The 25,158-nt window shown below is 36.7% G+C and overlaps 1 protein-coding gene across 1 annotated transcript in view; it reads right to left on the reverse strand.

Moving 5' to 3' along the window:
• Positions 1 to 1,282: 1,282 nt before the first annotated feature.
• tbx15 (T-box 15) overlaps positions 1,283 to 25,158 on the reverse strand; it is a 46,933-nt gene continuing 23,057 nt past the window's right edge. The window contains exons 4-7 of the mRNA XM_015395051.1: positions 15,196 to 15,363; positions 14,951 to 15,015; positions 7,510 to 7,607; positions 1,283 to 4,152 (exon numbers count right to left, since the gene is read on the reverse strand). Coding sequence (XP_015250537.1) covers positions 3,323 to 4,152; positions 7,510 to 7,607; positions 14,951 to 15,015; positions 15,196 to 15,363 — 1,161 coding nt within the window. The 3' untranslated portion in view covers positions 1,283 to 3,322. The remainder of the gene's footprint in view (positions 4,153 to 7,509; positions 7,608 to 14,950; positions 15,016 to 15,195; positions 15,364 to 25,158) is intronic.

The raw sequence follows: 25,158 nt of genomic DNA on the forward strand, positions 1-25,158 counted from the left end.
TGTATACAAAATGACAAAATAAATCTATCAAAGTCTAAGTGTCTAAGTTATAAGATGTATGCAACTCATTTTCAGTAACATGCTTTTGACAATGGTATAGATTCAGGTTTGAATCCTACATGAAAAAGGATTTTAGAACTTAAATTTTATTTCGTTAATGGGTGTATTTGCCGTGAAAGTGAGCAGCTTAGTGAGAATATCTGTTAATAGAAATAGTATTTTTTCTCTTAGAATAGGATTGGTATCAAACATATTAAATATATATAGTTGCAGTGCAATGGGTCAAGCAATATGGAAACAGGCATAAATGTGGGCAACCTCTGTTTATTTCTAATACCATCAATGGTTCCTCAAAAATTGTTATTTTGAAAAACATGTATGTTGCAAATTTATCAGTGTATAGTTTTGAATGTCAACCTCTTTCTACCGTTGGTTGAAATAATCAATATTTAGCTTATAAGGTCAAAATTGCCTGCTTAACTCAAGCCCATATTTCCATAGATGCGTTGATTAAACAGCATCCTCGTACGTAAATTTCAATGATAGCACATACTTTCCAATGAAGTAAAAACTCACAAAGATGATGATGATCAACTACCAACAGTTGTTGGTGTTTTGACCATCCAATGTTTTCCTGCCGAGTGAAATACTGTTGGATAGTTGTACTAATTATCTTCAACATAATGGTGTGGAGTCTCTCCACAGTAAAACAAAAGAGTTTATACAAAAAAAAATTAATTACTGTGTTTTTATAAATTACTAGGATGTTTGGATTGATACACATTAATAAAAAATGACTAAACTTGTTTATTTTTTCATGGTAAGCTATAAATTGATATCTTATTTTGATGCATATAAAATAAAGGAGATTTGTCTTAATTCAAGTGTATCCCTTTTCTTGAAATAAGATTTTACATGTTTTACAAGCTCAAAAAAAAACTTTGTATTAATTAAGTTATAACTCAAAACAAGATGGTTTCCAGACTTTCTAACGTATCAGGATTTTCCAGATGTATTGTCTTAAAAGAAGTTCTTAAGTCTCACTTAAATTTTGACTCTAAATGAGATAAATATTCTTGATTAAACTTTTTGTTTTTGCAGTGTGAAGGTGGCCTGACCGGTTATATTTTTATAATTAACCCCATAAAACTTTCCAATATCCTCTTTTAAATGGCTTGAATCATTTGGTTCTACAAAGACAGAAATGTTTCAGGCAGAAAAAATCTAAAAATGGAGAGACAGAAACAAAAAGAAGAGACATCCAGTCTGCATACATGAAATAAACTTTTATTTGTTTTTTTTTTATGTGCTTGGCACTTGTATTTACAGCTAATCCAAACTGCCTCAAAAAAGATTAACTTTGCTAATTCCCATTTGCACACATTTTAATAACAGATAGGCAAAATTGCTATAGTTGTCAACTCTTAAATACACATCTTAGTACACAGCACAACATACTTTACTCTCTTATAGTATTGCTTATTTTTCAACATTTCACACAAACACTTTTAAGCTTATAATATTGATTGCATTTGCCATTTCTCCTTTTATATATAATGCCATGAAGAAGTGTTTGTCTCCTGACGGTCCTCTTCCGTTTTTGCTTTTTTGTCACACCTAAACGTGTCTACTTTTAAATTCAGGCAACTTGAGTAAAGGTACCGTGCAGATCTTACGTACGTTTATTTACTGAGGCAAAAAGATTTCTAAATGAAGGTGGTCCTATATATATATATATATATAAAAAAAAACATTCCCAAAACTTAATAGCTGGTTTTACCAACTGAAACCAAGAATGAGATCCCTGACAATGATCCTTTTTTTTTTTTTTACACAGCTGTTTCATCAAACCACACTCTTTTCAGGCCATGACATCTTACATTGAATTAATCCCAGGTTTTGACTTGACCGATTCATTGCCTTTAAATGTTTTTTTCTTTTTCTTTGTGTCTTAACATGTGAACCTGTTACTGTGCTTTGTATAGTTCGTCTTCCTTTGCCCTAAAGGTCACAGAGTAATCTACGGGAAAATAAATTGCCCAGCCTCTTTCTATCTTTTGCATTGTGAACATTAATAATACCTGAGGCAAATGAAGCCACAAGAGATATATATATTTTTTATTCATCCATGCCCTTTAAGATAACTTTAAACTCATAGAAACATTTATTTTCTTTTACCACGTCTTATGAAAATTTATGAAATGATTCTGACTGTTTAGCAGCAACGATTTCAGATAAGTGGAAGACTATGGATTAATGGATTTACTCTCTTTCTGGTTTATTGGAGAATCAATGCTTTCTAAGCCTCACCAGACAATCAGATATTTCGTATATATTCTTAAATATGTATGAATCAGGAGATAATGGTTAGTCTTGAATATCTTTGTCTGCGTCATGTTGTAAAACATCTTCTATTTGTATCCTTTCATGATTCAACAAATCCCCTGCGTGGCTAGTTAAATTAGATCCAGTTTTTTATTAGTGATTATAGTTAGATTAATAAAGAAAAACAAACGTGTTTGGTATTTACTCAAGTTATCTTCACCTGATACGATCAGGAACATTTAGGTGTGATAAAACAGCAAAAGCAGGAGAAAGAAAAACCTTTAGGAAGGCAGATACTTTTCCACTATATGTATACATATCAGACGAATCCTGCAAACATTCTGAAGAATTCCAGTTTTTAAGTAAGGTAGGTGGGTAAAGTTGCACGGTGGAGTCCTGTTCATTTACTTTTTGGAAAGAACTGGCTTTGCATTGAGGTCCTTAATTCCAGCAAGGATGTGGGGCAGTGACTCATTCACTGATATTGTCCAGTTGTCCCTTTCATTCTGTCCTAAACCTCAGACCATGGCAGAGTTCTCCTGAACATTCCTCCATAAACGGCATAAGCGGCACTCGAAGTAAAATCCTCTGGATGACAATGATGACTCTTTGGTTTCAGGGCAGCAGCGCAAACTGATGGCTTTTTAAATTCCTAGAAAATCAAGACTGAGTCGAAAGAGCTGTTTCTACTATTGCACCGTAACATATAAACATGTCTTCTGGACCAGAGCATCTGGATTCCCTTTTCTTCTCTAAATACTAATTCGAATTTTCCTTTCAACAGTAAAAACACTGAGCTGCGGTCAAAATGTTTTTTGTCTTTACAAAAATAATTAAATAAGTGTTTTTCACCTGCTTGCTTTTTGAGTGGTAGGATGTTTCTGAAATAATGTTAATGTAACAAAAGGTGTAACTGCAGCACCAAGGCTCAGTGACTGCAGCTTTGATTTTCACCTGAAATACTGTATGTTTGACAACATGGAGCAGGCGGAGGTTTTTAAACCATGTGCATGGACATCTGAGAAGAGCCATACTGACGTCCATCGCAGGAGCTGCCGCCCTGCTGGCTGCTCGTGGTGTTGCCAATCATGTGCATCGTGTCCATGCTTCCATTGGGCAGGTACTGGCGCTCGGCAAAGGCGCCCGCAGGAGCGGAGGAGCAGAGTAACCCTCCTTGGGGTTTCTCAGGGCTGGCAGCCAGGCGAGGAGAGGTGGGGAAGTTGTATCCATATAGGTTGTAAGGGTTGTGGAGGGAGAAAGCATTGTAAGATCCCTGCTGCACGTGGTGGTGGCTGCCGCTGAACATGTGGGCAGAGGAAGGAGATGACCCTGATGAAGAGGATGAGGCAGAACCGGAGCTTCCTCCCGCCTGCATCACATACTGAAGCTGAGAGGCAGGGAAAGAGCCGAGTTGACTCCCGTAGGCGTCCATCTTGCTGCCAGAGCTGCTGCCGCTTCCGCTGCCGGTCAAGGAGCCGTGAGTGCTGCCCTGCATACCTGCAGCAATCAGGGAAGAAGTCCTTTGTGGCAAGAACGAATCAGATGGTTGGGCAGAGGCCACCGCTCCCCCTGCAGCCTGGAGACGGCCATAAGAACTGTCAGCCAGGCCGCTGTAGCCTTGCAGAGCCGCCATGTTACTTCGAGCACACGCCGGGTACTCCGATAAGCCCAAGTTGCAAAGCTGACTTTCTCTGCAGCCAACGTTGAAAGTATTCGGGGCCAGGTGGAAGGCTGGAGGGGAGCAGGAGGGGGAAAGGAGATGTGCTGCACCAGATGGAGAAGGTGTTCCTGTGCTGGAGGTGGTGGGAGACGTCCCTGTGCTTCCACCTGGAAAACAACATACAGATCCAGGCTGTTAGAAACAGATTCATCTGCTCTTATCCCAGTAAAAGCATCCAGCTGGGACCTCTGTTTGACTTTGCATGAAAGTCTAGATTAAAAGTCAAAATGGTTAAAATAGGGTTAAAAATCAAACATGACAGCAAATAATGGCTGAAGAAAAAATTAACCACAAACATAAACATTATGTATTCTCTATCTTTAAATCAAGGGTTAAATAAGATGGTTAACTGGAAATTATTTACTGTAAGTGATATTGAACTCTAAGGTGGTAATAAACGTCCATCTTGGCAATTTTCTGTAAGACCTGACCAACTTACATGTGCTTTAATGTTTTTAAGTTAGAGTAGCAATAATGATATGCAGTGTAACACACTTTCAAACACTGTCCTTGTGAACTAACAAGGTACAAACAAATATATATTAGTTTTTCTCATGATCATAGTGTCCCACTTTTTACAAGTTCTGAGCTGCGTTTTCCATTTTTCAAAAATTTTAAAGGAAAACAAAAAGGTCTTCAAAGAAATATTTTACACTAATATAACTACCCATACTGGTCAATTTTTTCTTCTAGTTGTTTCTTTCTACTACACCTTTACCTGCATTTTTTTTTCTTTAAGTGAGACTGTATTGGCTGCTGCAGCTCCCTTTACGATCTGTTTTATGTATGTTTGTCCTGTACCCTTTTCTTTTTGCTTATTTTAATCCAGATTTTTCTTTTCTCTCTTATCTTTATTCCTGATTTTTACTTTGAATTTTCGTCTTGTAACTTTTTTTTTCTTTTTTTTAATGATGTGCTGGCTTACATTTGCCTTCTTACTCTTACGCTAACACCTGGACTTCCCCTCAGAGGGACAATGAAGGGCTATTATGTCATAATTTATTGTTTCCATATGAGCTGGAAAGAGAGCAGCTGAAACAAAAGTCAGTAAACATAGCTGAACAGATCTGGAAGTCTATTATAAGCAAGATGATCAACAAGTCATATCAAAATAGAGCGTTAATGCTACATTAGCCTAGCATTCAGCAAAGGGCTCTGCACAAAGACATCATGAGCAGACAAACATTTGTATTGTGTAGCTGTCGCTGGATCAAAAATACATTTAGAAAACAAGGACCAGGTTAGTTATGCATATTTTAGATGCTGAATATGTTTATATTATTAAAGAGGTTCTCCTAATTTAGTTAAGGCTACTGAACAATGTCAGTAAATTTATAAAGGATACTGCAGTATCGCTGGGATTTGGGTAAACCACTAGTTCTAATGTACGCGCCTTGCAATACTGATGAATGTAGTCTATTATTTTACTGCACATCAAAATGTAAAGTTCATTGATACAACTTTTTCATCAAAGCAATTTTTCCTAAAATGTTGAATTTACAAAACGTATAGAGCGGGAATGTATAAAGTATTAATTCTACAAAACAAAATATATATGCAGTATTTAAATAACTGCTTTATAAATGTTGACAGGTCCAAAATAAACTAAATGTATTTCTGGATACGATACTGATTTCAACATTAAAGGATTCTGCATCCATAGAAAGTCAGAGACGGAGCTCAGGCTTCGCCAAATCCTATTTGGTCTGTGATAAAACTGAGAAATGTCCAAAGGCTTGCATTCGAATTAGCAGACCTGGTAACCGGCTGGCAAACAGCGCCCCTTTCTGGCCAGGAGGGGTTTCACTTTTAGCAAATACCTTTACGATTCAAAGAATGCGCATGTTATTCACTTCATTAACTGATTTATTCGTTTTCGATATCAGCAAAAACCTTATATATAATAACGGATAAGAATTGGGAAAAAACGATTGTGATCCTCTATCACTGGTGTAGAGGGACTACTGGTATCTCCACCTCCATTTGCAGTCAATCAGACTAACAATTATGGCTAAACCAACAGTAGATGGACCTTCTGGCAGTTAAATATATACTGTAAGTCACTTTGTTAAACTTTCTCTCAGGATTACTGCATGTTTTTAATCTTTAAAACCTTTCTTGACACACGATCGTGTTGGCTGGTCAACAGAGTTGCTCATACAGTTTAAAATATACACACATTGTGAGGTTGTTGGAACAGATGCTAACTACGAGCCAAGCCTTTCAGAGCTTAAGAATTGCGGTGGGATATCAGTCACATACTTTTCTATTAATGAGACTCTGGCAGGAGCTGCTGCTGCTGTCGGAGAAATTCAGTTCGAAACTAGAATGAGAAGAAGGCATAACTAAATGATCCAGGACCTGCTTGGCTGGGACTCTGATTTTGCACCATATGCCTTCGATAATATGACTATCCCAGTCCGCCAAGAGAAGAGGATAGCGTGGTGATGTCATGTTTTCCTCACGTCAGCTGGATTCAAGGTGCTTCACCACAGGAAAGAAAAAGGACAAGGTCTGCGGCCAAAAGGGTTGAAAGCTGCACGTGAACAAACACTTTTTTGACCCTTCCTACGAGGTGATGAAGAGTTCACCGGTAGGGAAACAACTTTAATTAAATTCTTATTACTGCAGAGGACTTTTAGGATGACAAAGATGTGGAGAATCACGTCATACTGGCCTCCAGAGGTAATTTAGAGGGGAAAAAAAGGTTTATTTCACAGCGGCAAACTCTTTGAAATGACCCATTACTAAACCTCTGCTGGCGACTCCGGACTGGAGAGAGAATTTGCTAACGATGACCATGAGCGGTCCAAAACCAGCAGTGCAGTGGTTTGTATTGAAGGTCTAATGTATGTGTGATGTGAAAAGTTCAGAGCTGCCAGAGAAGCAGCAAAGGGCCAAGCTTAATTGAGGGACATACATAGCCGATCGGTGTGTGGCGATATATGGGGAGAAAATATTTAGAGAAAGTTCACGTTAGGATAGTGAAGCACCTGGTTCATGAAACACACCTCTGCACAGTTCAGCTACCTTTGAATTAGAAAATCCTGTAGCTGTACAGAAAGGTATGCATACATTTCAGACTATTGAAAACACAGTAAGACAGATCAAACAGAAATAGTTGCAAACTGATTTATTCCAACTAAAGTTTGTGGCTCAAATATGAAACAACTGTCTTCCCATTAAAACTGCAAACTACAATTTACTGAGTAGGAATAACCAGCTAGAGATTCAGCAAAAATACTAAAGGATTCATAGAAATATTGTCATGAGAAATTCTGAATGCAACTGAATATTCTCTGACATATTTTTTCTGTTAGGGCTCCCAAGGTTCACTCATTTGTATTATTTTATTTTTTCTCATAAAATTCTACCACAAGCCATCAAATGAGAAATTTAATGACTTAACTGATAAATCGTGTTCTTAAGAGGAAATGCTCAGACACATGATACGTATTTTATACCTTGCTGTTTCTGCATGTTGGTGAAGTCTTCAAATGTGAGGGTCCTCACAGGAGGTCTCCAGAAAGCGTACGTCTCCATGATCGCTTCCAGGCCAGTTCTAAAGAAAAGATGTAGAAACAGGAAGGTTTCAGGTCAAATGTGTTGATCTGTAAGTTGAAACAATCAATCATCTTTGCATAACTGTGATGACAGTCGTGAAAGATGACAGTGGCGGAGTTTTACACCTTTGATAATCAGGGGTGTCTTGCATCCATTCATAGGGAAGTTTGTCGAAGAGTTTCCCACCAGCCTTACCACTCTATTATGATAATTATTATAATAAGTTGAGATTGTTTTTGTTTTCTATGTATTTTTTTTTTTCATTATTATCCTGTTACTACAAATTAGATGTAAGGATGTACTTTCCTCATGTGAAGAAAATTGGTTTATATTAATTTTTATACATTTGATTCACATGACTTCAACACAGGATTTTATTTATATAATTAACAATGAATACTGAGTTAATCAAGAGTATATTCCGTTGAATATAGATAAGAGGAAGGATTAAATAGGTTTTTGTTATCAAATCAGCCAGATAAACTCATTACCTTTGTAAACATGTTTATGGATATGGATATATACATACTGAAGATTACCTTTTTCTTTTTTCTCTGTTTCTCTCTTCTGTTGATCTATAAAGATTTTTTTTTTTTTTTAACCTGTTTTATCCAAAGTAAAGTAACTCTTTATGAGCTATTGATAAAAAAGGGGTGCTAAACATTTGAGCAAAGTTGATGTAAAAATGTCTTAAAGAAAGAAAGAAAGAAAGAAAGAAAGAAAGAAAGAAAGAAAGAAAGAAAGAAAGAAAGAAAGAAAGAAAGAAAGAAAGAAAGAAAGAAATTTATGATTGTTGCATTACTTTCAACGTCAGGTTAAAATCCTATATGCAGGTAGAAATAAAGCATCTGAGGAGCTATTAAAGGTAATAAAAGTGGAAAAAAAACTAAATTAATGTTAGCCTGTGAAAGAGAGACAGAAAAATTAGTGGCAGCTGTCTGAGACTGAAACTACCAGACGAAGTGCGACAGAGAGGCAGGGAACTGAAGTCTGGTTGGAGGAAACTAGGGTCATTAAAAAGGAGGAAGCTTTTTACAGCACACATAAATCTGAAGTGACGTTTCATCTTGAATCTGCACATGCTTCCCTGTCCTCCTTGATTTACCTTTCCTTTAGCACCACTCTGCCTCTTCCCTGGGAGGCTAGTGTTATTTTAGGCCTGCTAACTCCCAGAGCATGGTGGCTCGTTAGTGCGTCTTGCTAATCTGCTCAGCCCTCGCCATCACTGCGATCATTCATGCATCCGGACCACGAAGGGACCAAAACACAATAAATGAGCTGTGTCCTCCTGGCTGGCCATAAAGCTTTCCCAGCAGGGTGCAGTGGAGGACAAGCCCACGCGTTACTTTGGACCCAAGCTTGAATCTATATTAGATGTTATAAGAATTCCAGGGTAATAAAGAAAGTTGTTTTTTAATGTGATAATTGGCTGTGGAGGTTTGCCCTTTCCATTAATATGGAATTTCCACTGGATGAAGGAAAAGTTGGTAATGTTTCTCTCCAAAGTAGCTACCTGAGTACTTTATTGCTATAATGGAAATACTTGCACTACAATTGTGCTTTTCTGACCACTGTTTATATAATCAATGTCCAATGATAATATTAACTCGTTAAAGTTTTTTAAAAAGTAACTAAAATTGCTAAATACGTCACAGGGTGTTTTTGATGTCACAGTTGTTGCCTTTTGCTCTCAATTTTTTTTTTAATTACCTGCAAAGACGTCAATGGCAGAAAATCATGGTGTTTCATAAGAGAATAGATATTTTTTAAAAGAAACAGGCGGAATCTGTTGGTTTGCTGACAGAAATTCAGCTTTAAATCATAGTTTCAACATTTGTCAAAGTTGAGGCCAGGGCTTTGCAAAGGCTATCCAGAAAACTAACAACAATGCAATTGCAAAAAAGATGTAACTAATAAGAAGCTCAAAACACTCAATATGAGGGTAAAGGTACTCAAACCATGTTATTATATATATATAAACCATTATATTTCCATGCAGGGAGATTAGAGTGTAAATTTAAAGCCTTAAAGTATGAATAAAGTCCTATAAAATGTAATATTCTAAAATGTTTAAATGTAGTTATTTTTATCTTTGTAACAATTTTTTAATTTCTTTTTTTCTTTTACACTGAAAACATAACATCTGACCATGTAAATGATGCATATAAAACAACATGTAATCAAGTGTGGGTCTGCATGGTGGTGCAGTTTGAAGCACTGTTGTCTGACAGCAAGAAGGTCACGTATTTGTGTATTTGTGTTAACTCAAAAAAAGCAAACTGGTTTAAGATTTTTTTAAAGAAAAATGTTTTCTAGGACACAGGCCGGTCGACCAGGGAGGGAACCACTGGGTCAGTTGTCCCAGGCCCATGGTACAGTTTCTTATTTTTTAAAAAGCATGCTTGTGAAAAAACACATGGACTTATTATTTAAATTAAATAAGATGAGTTTTCATTGAATTTGCTCTTACGGTATTAGGGATATATACACTCATCCCTCATTCCCATAAAATGGTTTGGCCATTTATGCAGCTTCTTTGAGTTTGTTAAGCTGCTGCAGATAGCTACCAAATACTCACTGTGCTACAGCAGAAATAAAACCAGGCCTCACAAGGTAATACAGAGCCTAAATCCTACTTCCCGCTCTAGTACAGGATATGGCCCCATCACTTTGATGTGAAACCGCAACCCTCACCTGAGGAGCACACCTCAAGCCTCAGGTACACCCCACTTTAGATTGCATTCACCCATAGAGAGAACACTGTCTTTTGTCAGGGTCTGTTGTTTATATTTGCTAAATGAAGTATTACTTTATCAAGCAAACTATTGGGATGAATTAAGTAGCTGTGATCTGATTTGGTCAGGACTGACATGAGGCACGTCCACCACAGCACCTGCAGGTTCAGGCTGCAGCTAAATGGCTGTGAATAAAAGATGATGCTGAACCACAGCTTTGAACTTAACATTTTCAGCTCAAATCTGAAGATGTTACGCAAGCAGACATCAGTTAATTGGGTTAACTGTGCCTGTAGCAGGTATAGTATGGAAAGACAAAAGTGCCAATAATTCATTATAATAGAAGGGGCAATATTTATATTTGTAAATGTGAAAATCTGTATGTTACTTAAAACATGCATAATTTTAAGGAAAAAAATGATTAGATATTGAATAAATATATTTCTACTTAATGGCCATAAGTGAAAGTATTGTAAGCACGTAACAGGAAGGCTGAAAGTGTAACTTCCCAACCCTCTGCTATGGAAGCTTATGGATCTGCAAATGATTGATCTTTTTAGAAATCCAATAAAACGTTCAACCAAAATACAGTCTCTGCAATATAAACAAATAGACGGCTGTTTAAGTAATGCTAGTTGAGTTAATTGTGGGGCTCGCTGATATAAAATGCTAATGATAGATAAAAAACATCAGCACCAGAAAATTTTGTCTTTGCTTCAAAGTTGTGAAATAAGCACAGCTAATAATTTCACAAACAAAATATTGTTGCCTCTGCTCTTAGTTCCAATAGATTAACTGAAATCAGCGGATCAAATCTTTTCAACAACCTCAGCAGCTCTGAAGAGGAAGGAGCGGATAAAAAGAAAAGGTCCGCATTGAATCGACACAGAACTGAATCATATTAAAATCAACACTTAGAGCCACATATCGACTGTAACTTTGATTGATAGAAACTGAAAATAAATAATGAAGTATTAAATTGAGAATGACTTCAAGGTCATTTTTTCTAAGTGAGGCTGAAGTAGGGTGATCAGTCTAAATTCTCAAAGGGGCGAACTTCCATCAGAACAAAACAAATCCCAGAAGCTCTGCAGAGATCCAATCCAAAGCCGCACGTGAAGATAAATTCATTTTTCCTTCCTTCTCTCCACGGACAAATAGCTTACTTTCTGTTATCTTTTCATCTGTTGCTTTCCTGCAATAAAACGAAGATGCCAGTTCATAAATCAAATGGTCCATTGTTTGAAAAATGAAAAAAGATGTCTCAAATATCTGTGCCTAATAACGCAGACCAGATGAAGGAGGCTGCTTTCATGTCAGGAGGGTCTGTTGGTTTAACATCCCTCTCATTCCCTTCCTCCTTCATCACAGGGATATCTATCCGTATTCAAAGACTGAGGGAAAACACGGCGAACCAAAAGAAGAGTGACCAAAAGCAGGGAAGGCGTGGAAGGAAATATCCTCTGTAATATAATCTATTCTTCTCTCCTCCTTGCTGCTTTGTAGTGCTGATGTCACATAGTAAAAAAAAAAAAAAAAAAAAAAGCAAAGATCAAGGCGTTTGATGCAGGTAGATTAAGGACACCCTAAAACACATAATGTGCTCTACAGTAAGCACAGACTGCCATATTCAGTGTACGGTACTGTGTCTGAGAAGTCCAGACAGTGTTTATAACCTTACTGATGTGGTTTAAAGGGTAAAAAAAAAAGTCTAGACGTGAAGGTGGTGGTGGGGGAGGGGGTTACATTTTGTTACACAAAGCCGTTATTCCAAAAACATCTTATAACCAAACGCAGGTCTGAAACCGTTATGATATTTTTAATGTTTTTTAAGAATAAAGATTTTATAACTGGGGGGAAACTTACTTGAACTCCAGGTGGTCATAAGGCATGGAAATGGTGGATCGAGTGCAGAAACAGAACCAGAATATATAATTACACCTGCATAGCCTTCAGCTAACTGACTCCTTTTTATAACACCTTTTTGCTTTTATAGACAAAAGGACTAAAACTTTCCCTTTTGAGTATTTCTATTCTATGATTTAAAATACAAAAATTGATCAAAGCAAAAATAAAAAAAATGTCAATGTGTTTAAATTTTTGTAACCAAAGAAAAGGAGAGGGAAGAAACAGAAAACTAAAATATCAACGTGAGCATGATTAATAAAAGCATTGCATTGGAGGCAGCTGCACTAAAAACAGAGGTGGCATTAAAGAAAATGCTGATGGGATAATAAGAGACGCGACACTGAGATATTTGGTCTGATGCCTTCATTGTGAATTTCCTTCTACACCTGCCTTCCTTCAGTGTTCTCTGTGTGCGTCCTTACGCTGGTTTTTAGAAGGAAAGCTTGCTGACTTTCCTTTAACATAGAGAAACCTGCATGAGCAACAGTTCAGCAGGAACGGGTGTTACGGTGGCAGTGAAGGTGCATAAAATCTTAGATTAAAGAAGAAGCTTTATCAAGAATGTTGTAATTTGCAGTCATGAAGTAAATATAACTTCCACCATCTCTGAGCTACAACAACATTCAATTTTCAGCTGTAAAGTTTGCAGCCTGCTCCTCCCCCTATTTAAATTAATTTGCACATTTCAGTATTAAGACAATTCAACATGCCCTACATGAAACAGAAAAACAGGGAAAGGGAAAAGTACTTTGCAGTGGCATAAAGGTAAAAAAAAAATAAGGAATGGACATGAATAATTAAAGACTATACAAATTAATCATTTATAAGACAGGTGATTATTAAAATAAGACATGATAAAAAGACTGCAAAGAAAATAAAACAAAAGTTGGACTGCAAACTTATGTTTAGATAGTACATTTAAACAAATATGTTTTAAATGTAATTTTATCCACGTTTTAGGCAGATCTGAGACCCGCATGCAGTGAACAACTCTACTAAAGATGAATGCATGAATTAGTTTTTCAAGGTCCTGCTGAGACACTGTTCCTCTAATTCTAAAGATCTTAAACTGGTAGAAGGTCAATGTTGTTACAGTGACATATTTGTCCTATAACCTTCACACCTTTTTTTTTACCTTTGATACAAGCAAATATTTGAGTTCTGTTTAAAACCTCAAGCCTATATAAAGAAAGGTTAATGTTGCATTTCTTTTTTAAATTTCGAATTATTGCTTAAAATGGAGGCGACGCAAGCTTACGACACACCAAGTTTATGAACCTTTAAACTGTTTTCATGTTTGTATTGGCTGATTACATATATAATATTATTTACCGTATATAAATAAAACCCAACAGTAATTCATATAAGATTTGATGAAAGTTTATTCTAATATAAAAATTAAGGTAGTCTTATAATGAAAGTATTATTAATTTAGGCTAAATAACATTTCTGCTTTTCATGAAGTCTTAGTTTAGGTTTGGTAACAAATCCAATTGGAAACCTTTTATACAGTATGTTCAGCTATTGGTTTCTGTGTTATCCAGGAAGATTATTGTTGATGCACCGCCTCCAACCTATGCTGCAAATCAGTGAGGACGGCGGTCCCTCATACAAGTGCTATCTAAATAGTGCTGACAGTAAGGAAGGAGGTAGGAAAAGGAAGCAGAAGGCTTCTTATCTATAGCTCATTTAGCATGAGGACCTCTTGATAATCCTATCCTCTTCTAAGAGGTATACTTTTATATTTTTTATAAATCTCCGTGGCTCTTTTCTTTAAGGCCAATTTGAAAAGCATCATACGTGGTGTCCATCACATGATGAGCTGTCTGGATTCAGCACAGTAGCCTGGAGCTCCTTTCCTACCCTGGATGGTCTTCTTTTTGTTGACCTCACAAAAGGTGAAGGGGTTAAAGCAGCAGCTACAATTTCAGCTATTTGGAAGGAGCCAAATCTTTTCATGTAAATCAGCAAAATTGACAAAGTTCTGCAATGTCAATCTGACAAGCAGACATGATGCTTTTGATACTTAAGTATTTAAAACAACTGAATTTTAATTTGGCTTCTCCCCTCTTAGACTGGCTGTGAACTTTAGCCATGTTGGATTCATACTAAATAAAAATGCTTGAGTAATTATTGAGCAGACTGAGAACTGAACCTGATCTTTGGCAAATGAAATCATTTTTGGTGCTTGTCTATATTTAAAAGCAAATTCTGACCAGCTTTAGAATAACAGTACTTTTTTGTTGCCTTTCAATATGTAGTGAAAATTCTTGCCATCAAAAGAAATAAATTTGTTGAAAATTTATTTTCCAGTAAGCAGGACTGCATCGGTCATAACCAAGTTAGAAGATTTGGTAGATGTCGCAAAAGTTCTTCTCAGGAAGCTAATTATTACAGTTCTAACTATTAGTTATGGATCTAGGCTTTTCTGAGATTAATGCAAAAAATACAAGATAGGGTTTAGGTTCATTCTGCAAAAATTAGTGGACGGATATAAGAGAAAACGTTTTAGGGAATAAATGGACGTTTTTTTTTTTCCATTTTTCTACAAGAGCACTTTTCTGGCTGAATATCTAAGTTTATGCATATTTTTTCGGAACATAATGTTAAACCTTAGGAATAATAAATAGGTTAGGTTGATGGATGGAAACAGATTCAGAGAGCTTAAAAAAATAAAACAACAGGATTTATTTCTTACCTGTTTCGGCCCGAGTCCCGGAATCCTTTGGCAAAGGGGTTGCGATCAATCTTTAGTCTGGTGATCTGCACAGACAACAGACAGAACAATGTAAAATGAACTTCAGCAAGGTTCTTCTATTATAAGGTATTTCTGTTGATGCACTAAAAGAATCACTATGAGAGTTGATTCCCTTTGTTTATCAAATGGTCTCTTAAAAACCTTTGAATATGCAAACTGAATGATTAAAAAAAGGACGTGCTTACCTGCTGATTTTGGTAGGCAGTGACGGTTGTAAAGACGGTCTCAGAGAAGCTAAAGGTCTTAACTCCCTCCCCGCTTGGAACCGGTTTGTTAGCAGACAGTTCACTGCTGAAGTCCTTCCTGATGATGTGAACACGAGGTTGATACTTGTGCATGGAGTGGAGGATGATCTGTGTGTGTAAACAAAATCTATAAGTGTGATGTACTGCAGCATGATTAAAATTCAGAGAAAATGATTTAGTCACATTGAAACATGGTGACTGAGAGCACAAGGGCAGCACATGTCTAATAAATACAGTGCTCAGAAATAGTGTGTGCTCCCTACATATGTGGTTATTTTTGTCCTAATTAAAATCTTCAGTTATATTAACATCAGATAAAAAAATCTCTCACTAAATATTTAAATCAAGAGTTGATTAAATCACATTTCTTCAAACTGAGTACAACTCTAGTAGCCTGTTTTATGCCAGACCTGTTCAATCAAGGAATCATTGAACAGAACCTTTCCAACAACATGAAGCAGGCTAAATATCTCCAAGAAGAAAAAAAAAAAAACACAATCATGCCATGATCTAAAGCACATCTGATATTATTGGGAGGATTACAAGTCAATTTTAAGGAACTGTGGTTTCAGCATTCACAACTAGCTACAGTAACATTATTCCAGGCTGCCATGGAAAATTCCTACAAGAGATGGAGTTTAAACCCCAAACAATACCTGAAGCATTACAGGCATAACACTAGGCTTAGTTAGGATAAGAGTTGATTATTCAACATTAAGAAATAGATGTAAAAAAATTGACATTGATGGAAAATGCAATGACCAAAACCACAGCTAATAGAAAACAAAAACATTTTAATCATCCCCAGGACATTTAGAAAAATATTCTGTGGACTGAGGAGATGTCTTATTACATGCGGACTAAAAAAAAAAAAAAAAACACAGCATTTTAGGAAAGGGAAACTTTAGTGCAACATGGTAATTGTAGTGTGAAAACCCTGATCGCTGTGTTTCTGCTTCCAAATAACCTGACATAGATGAAGCAACCATGAATTCTGCTCTCCACAGGAAAATCATCTGATGCTCTTCAGCGCCCTAATGCTTGCCAAATACAACAAATTAAAAAAAACAACACAAAGCACACCGAAAGGTTCATCCCTGACTTTTCCCAAAAATACAATCTAAATTAAGCTCTTAGCATGATGTTATTGTCTCTTTGATGACGTAGTATGACCATAAACAGAGTGCTAACACTCAAAAACCCTTTATTGTGGCTATTTGGGAGTAAACGTATGAAGAATACTGGACCAATATTCCCTCTTGTTTTTTCCTAAAGGGAATACATTTGTTTAATTTACTGAAACCTAAAAAATAAAAATAAAAAGTCTGAAATGGGGCAAATACCTTTTTTATAACATTCTGAATCACAACAACATTTGCCTCCATTTTACATGAAGTCTTAAGGCTTTCTAACTCATTCTTTATGATGTCAACTAGTCATATGTGACTAAACCTTATGCTGTCACGAAGCTCACTGCAGGATTATTTCACAGCAGAGCCGAGGCGTCAGACGATGTTTGCCCCAGTCTCGCCTCAGGGCCTCAGTCTGCTCTTGATTAATCTGAGGGTGAGAAAACCTCCCCAGAGCAAAACACCCCCAGTTCTTCCCTCATCCTGCTACAAGGGGGTTGGTAGGGGGGGGGGTCATTTCAAAGCACGGCCACAGGCGGAAGGAAACACCTCTGAATATCAAAAACACTACACCTCCAGACCTCAAATCACAGCTGCAGACAAGAGTAGAAATTAAGGCTGGGCAGCTGCATGGAGGCAAACTGATGCACGCTTTAATCTGCAATCCTCATTTTGGAGAGCTTGTCCCCCTCCAGGCTGTTCCAGCTCGGATTTTGCTGTCTTTCACTATACCCTGTTCTTGGATCACCTGTCAATCAGAACACTATGGGAGGAGCTGCGGTGTCTTTTTACCCGGCACAGTCCACATCGCACAAATTGCTTCCCCACAGAAAGAAATGTCCCCTGACTCCATGCCATTACTCTGGTTTCACACCATGCTACACTTTCACTCTATATGTGCTGCTTCACCTCAACCTGGTAAAATGGAACCTAGAGTTAAAGCAGTCCTCCAGTAGAAAAACAGACATAGATCTGATTCAGATTTCTATGATGTTTCTTTAACCTTTCATTTTTTTTTCTTTAATCCACAGTAACCAGAAAGCTACTGAAAAAGATGTTCCATCTCTGTTGTTTTTAAGACTTGTTTTTGTTTTTAAGCCAAAACACTTTAATGTGCTTTATTCTTATTTTATCAAATGGAGAAACATATAGGTTTTAGCGGTACACACAGATAAAGACCTTTTCACTGTAATCACAGCTGCAAGTCTTTTGCTGTATCTCTCTGTCAGCTTTCTAATTGGGTTTAGGTTTGAATTTGAATGGTTCATTCTGAAAACATGTTTTGATCAAAAGTCATGCCTTTGTTGTGGGTTTAGGGTTGTTGTCCTGATGTTGAGTGAAACTTTGCCCCAGTTCATTTTCCTGTGCAGCTTCTTACAGCTTTTCTCCCAGTATTTTTATCTCTAACCAGGTTCCCTATAACTAGTGAGGAAAGAGATCATCAAAGCATGATGCTGCCACCGCCGTGTTTGACAGAAACTATAGTAGCTGCAGGTGAAGGTTCTCCATCATCCAGGTCATAGTTATTCTATAAAAGAAAAAAAAAAAAAAAAATCCACTGGATTGTTTCCCCGTTTTGCTTCCCATCCAGGAACCTTTTTCAATTGAAATAGTCAGGAATGGCGTTGAGTTCGAGGTTTTATACAGTAACCCAACAAAGCCTTGCTTTTTGTTTTAAAAACATGCATATTGGAACAGAGGAAGGGGTCCACCAATTTGGAATGTGGGTCGTTTGGCTTCTTCTGTTAGACTGCAATACCCCATACCCATCTAAATGTCTGAAAGGTCAGTGTTAAAGGGGATTGTTGGCCTGGCTGAATAGACGAGGTCCTCTGCTCTCCTGTACAGGGCTGGGGCTGCAATGATAACATGAAAGGAATAAACCAATTGCTGCATTGTAGGTTTTTGAAAGCTGGAACCTGAGTCCACCCCCTCTGTTTAAGGTTGGTTTTTCTTTCTTAACATAGATGGCTTCCTTCACGACTCTCTCAGACCACCTATTTTCTTTTTCCAAAATGTGAACATTCAGGTCCTCAAAAGAATGTCCTTTGTCTATAAGGATGATGTACTGCAGAGTCTTGTCTGGAGGAGGTAGATCTTCTGTGTTGGGCCATGCATCTGTGGAGAGGTTGTTTGGTTTCTGCAATATAAAGATCAGAGCATTCCTCACTGCACTGAACTGCATACAACACTCCGCTCTGGTTTGAGGGTTTTGTCCTTAGGATGCACTACATCCTAAAGAAAAAAGGATGTAGTGCATCTTAAGGGCGGAAACAATTAGTTCGATGCTATACATCAATATCGATGTATTGCAGCTGCATTTGTAAACAAAGCATACTGCTCTGTATCTTAGCCCACATTTATTTTATTTTTTTTGTCTGATCAGAACAGAGGACTTTCGTCCACTTTCTGTTTTTACTTCATTGCTTTCGACAAACCGACTGACAGGTTTTCACATTGCATCTCGTTGTCGTTTCTTTAGCTTACTGGAGGTGGTTTTGAGCTACAACAGTCAGCTTTGCATGTTGTTTAACGATTTTTGGAGCAGCTGGACTGTCGTATGATTTTGCTTCATTAGTACCCTATCAACCAAGAACTGGACTGACAACTTTGAGGTAATCCTTCCCTCCAAGCCCTGCAGCATCGCCTCTATGCATGTCCGCTTCAGTGGATTTCCTGGGTTGCTACCTGAGTTCGAAGGCTGACTTGTCTTGATTCTTTTGTAGTTTTGTGTTTCACCAGGTTCCCCGTGCACATTTGTGTTTCATTAGTTGCCTTGCCCATCTCATCACTTACAGGATGTAGAGATGTAGGTGAATTTTCTGCTGTTTTCAACAGAGCTCCTCCAGCATGCTGCCTACTCCATTAACCTAACTGGAACTTTTCAAATTGTATTCCCTCCAACAAAATGCAACCTTCTCAACAAGAACACTTTTTAATTGAATTGATAGTTGTCCTGTAAATAGATAATCCCACCCCTGTCACTCCTCCACAATTATCATGTGGAGTATTCAAAGCTCGGGATAATGTTTTTAAATTTAACCCTTTTATAAACCTCTCCACCCCTGTCTTCCTACTCTTCACAGTGCTTATTATTTGCTAACCTTATTTAGCAAATCTTTTTACGCCTTCACAGAAAAGATTTATTCTCATATTAAATTGCACATATATACTAAATAGGTGACATATGAATGCAACTGATTCAGGATTTTCTACTGCACAAATACAAACCTCATGTTTCACATTTAAATTAGTTTCATCCTATAATCCACATTTTTGCAAAGAAATATTCTGATTTCTTTTCCTTACGAAATTCAGCATGAAAGATTTTAAGTATAAAGCCAATAGAAAAACTAAAACAAAACAGAAAATGGCTGAATAAATGAGGTGATACGAAGTAAAAGCAGATGCTACAGTCTCTGAACTCTAAACAAATGACTCAGGGTGCAGCCAGGGGACAAAAGGCTGTCAGTCATTCCAATTAGATTAAATTAAAAAGAGATGTTTTCATTTTTTGGGGAGATAATCATGTCCCTTCCGTCCCCTTTGAAAGGCGTCAGGGATTTGGGATCATGCATGTTCTTATAACATGTTGTAGTTAAAGCAGCTTAATGACCTTAAGAGATCAGTAATTGAATGAATTTCAGAGTGTAGATGGACTGATTAAAGTTCAGCAGAAAAGAGAAGAAACTTAGACTGTTGGCTCATAACTATGAGGGCTAGAATACATCATATTGAGAAAAAAAACAGGATAAAAAGAGACATTTCTTACAGGCCAATTACATGATTTTGATGGAGTATGGGCAGATGATCAAAGCTATATTTACTGGGCAATTTTAAATGATCTCACACAACAGTGCAGATATGTTACAATGCAAAGGATCATTAACTGTAAAGAACAAAAGAAAGAAAAAAAAAAAACTTGGTTCTAGTCTGGCTTGCTTTGGAGTTTTATTAGATTTTCCCATACAGCAGAGAAGAAGAAAATATGTGACAGAAGAGAGAAATAGCCATGAGGGTGACCAGTGCATACAGGAACACAATTAACTTTAAGAAATAAACGAGACAACAATAAAACACGTGGTGAACCTCAGTAACTGTTGGAACTTTACAAATACATATATATGTTTACATTAATCCTGATGATTTTAGTCTATAGCTAAATTATAACAGGATGTTTTGTTCAAATATCTGGAGTGAATGTTTGATTTCTGGTTCCCTCACTGAATTTTATTGCCACACTCTCAGAATCCTCCTTAGCATTAGTACTACTGCCAAGCAGATGTTTGAAAACTAGGAAAAAAATTAATATTAAGCCTTTGGTTTGTTACTTTTTTCTTCTTTTTTTGTGTGTGTTTTTTTAGTCGTTGTTGTTTTTTTTTTTTAGGAACCATATCAGACTTTATGCTCAATACCACACTTTTATAAAACCAGCAAAAAGAAATGCCTTTTCTCTGAATTCCTCCACACATCAGTACAACAGCTGCACTCATCCAATCACCATTCAATCTTTTTCAAACAAGGCTAATTGTTATTTTTTTCATGATGTTTTAATTTTTTTGTGTGTCTCTAAAATCCTGCTTTAAACAAGGCTTTTTAAAAAGGGAATCTTTACTTATTGATGCATCATATTTTTTTGTTTTTGTTTTTTTCCCCCCAACTAAACAGGCCAAGTTTCAAAAACATCATCTAAGTACCCTATTGGCTGATATAAAGAGCTCAGCTGTAAAATGTGGTAACCGAATAATGACATGTAACCATTGCATTACATGAATCAGTAATCTATTAAAAATATTGACTTATTTTCTAATAGGGGAAAACAGGGGAATACGTTGATTTAAAAGTATTTGGTATTTTCGGTAATATTTTGTTAGAAAAATGGGTGGAGTCTGTTTCCTTTTAATTGTGCAATGCAGCTTTTAGCTTGTGGGTGTGCCTTCAAATCTTCCACAGAATCTCGGTCTAACAGAGTCACTGGTTGATTCTTGCCAGCCAGAACAAGACGACCTTTTGCCATCAGGACATCCCCAACAGAGTGCTTCTGCTTTCAATGTCTGATGATTCAGTATTTACTGTATGTTTTCTGTTTAATATGATGCAGTCTTTTTTATGGAACTTCCACCCATACAGAAAAAATTAACAACTTCCAAGACGTATCGTTTCATTCTGCGCCTAAACCCTCACTGAAAAAATCTGAGACTTGAACAGCGGCAAAGAAAAGGAATCGCTTCCTAACCAGTGACCACATGTAATTACAGATGTCACTGCTGAGCTGATGTGATAATCTGCAGAGACATGAGAGAACTGTGACCTTTTTCAGAACACATGGGTGCTACCATTTTGTCACAGCACTGGAAATGTCTTCCTAACGGCGCCATTAAAACATGGTGTTTTCCATCCCAATGAATCATTTGATCAGGCTAAATCTTCACACAGCACCGTGTATACTTATACAGCCTCTACTACCGGCTTTTCTTAGGATAGGCTCCCCAAAAGTCTGGAGATACTTTCTTTTTTTATAAAGCTAAAAGTGTGCTGGTGAAGATTCTCAGTCATCCAGGTCATAGTCATTAAAAAAAAAAAAAAATATATATATATATATAAACAATCCACTGGACTTTCTTTCCAATTTTGAAGATGTTTCTCTTCCCATCCAGGAAGCTTTTTCAATTCAAAAAACGATAGGTCCTTTTCTCTATATCCATTTTTTTAATGAAGGACATTTTTCCTGTGTTTTCCTGAGTGCACTTTGTTGCTTGTATGCATTCATGTCAGGTCAGTATGCAGTCCTTTTTGAATTAAAAAAGCTTCCCGGATGGGAAGCAAAACTTCTTCAAACTTGGAAACAAAGTCCAGTGGATTGTTTTTAACTTTAATTTTTTTGGGAATAAAGCTAAAAGTTAGAGTGGCTCAAATTATCCTGAGCTATCGCTACAGCTGTGCTGCTATAGTCTTTGTCTGCCGGAGGACATAGGCAAGTGGATGTTTACTCCACCGCTGCTCATCCAGAGGGAGAAAATCCTGTAAAGGGAATAAATGGGTGCAGTGAGCTAGTTAGAATAGATACAAAATAATTGAAACCAATGTGACTGTATGATTTAATTGAAGTGTCTCTGTAAAGTTGCTGGATATTACATGTATAAATAAACTGAACAGACCTGAGTACCGTATGTTTGATTACTGAAAGTAATAAAATGCAGTTACAACCACACCTTGACTGGGACATTAGTATATACTGAGGATTGTTCCCTTTCAAAATATCATTTTTTAATGAAGGACATTTTTCCTGTGTTTTCCGGAGAACAGTTTGTGGCTTGAATGCATTCATGTTAGGTCAGTGTGCGGTCCTTTAATTTGGCCCAGGACTCAGTTCTGACTGCCTTAACCTAACTTGGACACGACTGTAGCAAACCACCTCTGAATGTGGGCGGATCTGCTTCTCCAACCAGCCTGGGTCCACTCACAGCTGTAATCAGTTCACACAGGATGTTGTGTGATACTGAATATGAACAGGCCATAATTGTCTTGGTTAACAAAGCCCTAAATTTCTCCGTTTTGCCTGATTAGATATTTGAAGGCAGTAAATAAAAGAGACGACAATTTTACTTGTGCATACAGTTAAAATCGCACTTATGAAACCCACATTATCTGTTTAGATTAGGAAAGAACCACTAAGAAATCTACTTCAGATGACTACCTTTGTTAAGAACTTATTGCAAGCAAGGCAATAAATCAGGCATATTGAGGTCAGACTTCAAGTTTTAGCTGCATTGCTGCTTGAGTGAAATACAAATCTACTTCAGCCATTAAGTTCCTTTACCCGAACCGTTTTATAACAAAATCCTTGTGCTGTGAAGGAAATAAATATTAAGTATTAAATTCAGGGCAGTGGTTCAAATTCCAGACTTCTAATATGTTTCCCGTATAATACACAGACTTCAAAAAGACAGAGTGTGGGAGGGCAATATGTGGTACAGAAGACAGAAAATCGATTTTGAACGAGTCTCATGGCTGCGTGAGTCATGAAAGCATCGAGTTCATGAAGGATCCTTTCAACTTTCCTTTCATGCAAATGTATCAAAAAAAAAAAAAACTTTCCATCCAAGAATGGCTGCACCGCTTCAGAAAAATTTCATTGCTCCAGCAGCATGAAGGGATGTGGAGCTCAAAGAATGAAAATGAAGATCACAGCTTGAACATTCAAGTGTAAAGAATGTGGCTAATGTGATAAAGTTGATATAAACATCAAAAGGCGTTGCAGAAATAATCTAACAGAATATAAAAAAAGCTTTGTGACATTCCCTGTATTTCATTGAGACAGTAAATTATTGTTTTATTGCTTTATTGATCAGAACACTAATTACATGTGAATTACAATGTTCAAATAAGAATCTCCACTTTGCATTGTTACAAAATAAAATTATTATATGCAGTAAATCAAATTAACTTGAGAAAGGCCTGACCTTCTTATTCTTACTTTGCACACAGTGCACAGCTATTTAAAATATGTAAGTGTTGATGGTGTTTCTGGAGGAAAAAGACCTTAAGTTTGCTATTTTCAGCATTACTAAAAAGGTCAGCGATATAAGGAGGTATTTAGAAGGAAGCAGTATTTTTACATGTTGAGACTGTCTAGTTTAGCAAAGTCCTTGTAATATTATTTTTTCACTTTCATTCTCTGTCATTGAAGATGCTGGCAGTATTTTATATTATCAGAAATCATTTATGATTTTATAGACTTATAATTCTATGGAAAACATGAACAAAGTTGTTTTAATAAGGCTAGTATGTTAACTCTGCTAATTTGTTATATAAGACACTGGATAGTTAAAGATACCCGTTTTCTAATCAATTCTACCTGTTTTAAAACATAAAAAAAAGTTTTAGTCTCACTTCTCCCCCAAACAAGCAGCATGATGAGTGATCTGTTCCCAATAAATAAACCATATATCTTTAACTGTCCCCATTTTTTCTCTCCATTTCAAAAAAGAATAGCATAACTGTTGATGATGTATGGATAATAATCAGGTGTCTGGTTATATGAGGAGAAACTGCTAAGGATGAAGTTTAGCTGAATGAGTGAGGCTGCATGGGATGCCGTCACCCGTCTCTATTTATTCACTGGATTGGTGATTGCCCGTTGGTAGTACATGGTGGAGTGAAGTCACCGGCTGCCATATTGGTACTCCGCAGTTAAACCAGTCGCAATGTAAACAATACGTTTGCTACAGCATCGAACAACAATGATTTTCTCGTTCTCAGGTGGGCTTAAGACTTTTAAAATAAAGATACATTTATCACTTTACATACACTTGCTGTCTCATACACGGCAGAAATGATGTGGAAATAAGTAAAAATGTCTTAAATCTAGTGTATTTACCCTTAATTTGAGCAGGCAAGATGATTTGCCAATTGAAAGACTATTTTTACTCTTAAAATCAGATAATTAGATAATATGTGCTTTTAATAAAACAATGCAGTTGCTTTTTCTTATTTTAAAAGTAAAACTATCTTGTTCCATTGGCAAAGTATCACACTTACCTCCTCCATTCGAGACAAAATGCACTTATTTTAAGAAAAAATGGCTTATTTAGATTAAATTTATTTTTTGCAGTGTAGCATAAGTAGATTAGTAATTTTTGATAAAAAAGATAGGCACATTACATTGCATGGTCACTATGAAGTCTATAAATCATGTAATGTAACATATTATACAAATCCATCAAACCAAAATTAATGTGTTTATGTAGTATAATAATAATAATACAGATTT

Source organism: Cyprinodon variegatus, unplaced genomic scaffold (genome assembly GCF_000732505.1).
Source record: "Cyprinodon variegatus isolate N-32 unplaced genomic scaffold, C_variegatus-1.0 Scaffold722, whole genome shotgun sequence".
Lineage (NCBI taxonomy): Eukaryota > Metazoa > Chordata > Actinopteri > Cyprinodontiformes > Cyprinodontidae > Cyprinodon > Cyprinodon variegatus.